Source organism: Monoraphidium neglectum, assembly GCF_000611645.1.
Source record: "Monoraphidium neglectum strain SAG 48.87 unplaced genomic scaffold scaffold05838, whole genome shotgun sequence".
Taxonomy (NCBI): Eukaryota; Viridiplantae; Chlorophyta; class Chlorophyceae; order Sphaeropleales; family Selenastraceae; genus Monoraphidium; species Monoraphidium neglectum.
The window spans coordinates 1-1,026 of NW_014007793.1; the positions used below are offsets into that span (position 1 = coordinate 1).

The following is a 1,026-nucleotide window of genomic DNA, read 5'->3' on the forward strand; positions in this document are numbered from 1 at the left end:
CCCCCAAGCCGCGCAGCCCTAAACCCTGAACCCCCGCATCCCCCCAAACCACCCAACACCCCAAGGTGGTCCAAGACGAGCTGGGGGCGCCCTGGTATGAGATCTTTGCGGAGCTCACGCCGGAGCCCATCGCGGCCGCTAGCCTGGGGCAGGTCTACAAGGGGCGCCTCAAGACGGGCGAGCAGGTGGGGGGCAGCGCGACGGCCGGGCTTGGGGTCGCGATGTAGGGGTCGTTGTTTGTGGTCGTTGGCAGGCGGGGTGCGACGGGTGGCGGCGGCTGGGGCCTGGTGCGTGCTGGTGCCATTTGCAACCGGCGACCGGGGTTTTTGGGGCGTGTTGGGGCGGCCAGGGACCTTCGGGAGGGAGGTTAGGGGCAGGGGGTTGAAGCGGGAAAGAGATGAGATTAAACACACCCACAAGGGGCGCCTCGAGACGACGCCAATCTTGACGATATCCCTCCCCCCCAAAATCCAGGCACCAGCCCCCACCCCCTGAGCCCCAACCCTGAACCCCACCCCCTGAATCCCAGGTGGCCGTGAAGGTGCAGCGCCCTGGTGTCTTGGAGACCGTGACCATCGATCTGTACATCATCAGGAAGCTGGGCATCTTCATGAGGCGCTTCCCACAGGTGGGTGGATGAGGATGAGGATCGCGACAGCTGCCCAGGGTAAGGGTTGAGCATGCAGGGTTTAGGGTGCAGGGTCAGGGTTTGATGCGGATCAGGGGTTGAATGTGGGTCGGGGAAGGGATGGAACAAGGCGGCCAGTGTTTTAATGGTCCCAGGCTTCAGGGGGTATGGTGGAAACGGTCCAGCGGCGGCCCGGGGCGGGGGTTGTGCGGGGGGTGGACCCGCGTGAGGGGGAGCGCGAGCATTTCATCGGGCTTGCGGGGCCCTGGGGGCCGGCCGAGACCACCAGGGGGCGGCGCAAGCAGCTGGAGGCTTGGATGGAGGACGCATGGCTGGTCAACCCAGGCCGGCCCCTGGCTGTCAACACAACCGGCCAGCCTCATCTCCCGGACGTGACC

The 1,026-nt window shown here is 66.2% G+C and overlaps 1 protein-coding gene across 1 annotated transcript in view; it reads left to right on the plus strand.

The window, feature by feature from the left end:
* Positions 1 to 610: 610 nt before the first annotated feature.
* The window catches only part of MNEG_15962 (hypothetical protein), a gene marked incomplete at both ends in the record, with an annotated part of 1,120 nt that continues 704 nt past the window's right edge, over positions 611 to 1,026 (plus strand). The window contains one exon of the mRNA XM_014035566.1: positions 611 to 628. Within this exon, the coding sequence (XP_013891020.1) occupies positions 611 to 628 (18 nt within the window). The remainder of the gene's footprint in view (positions 629 to 1,026) is intronic.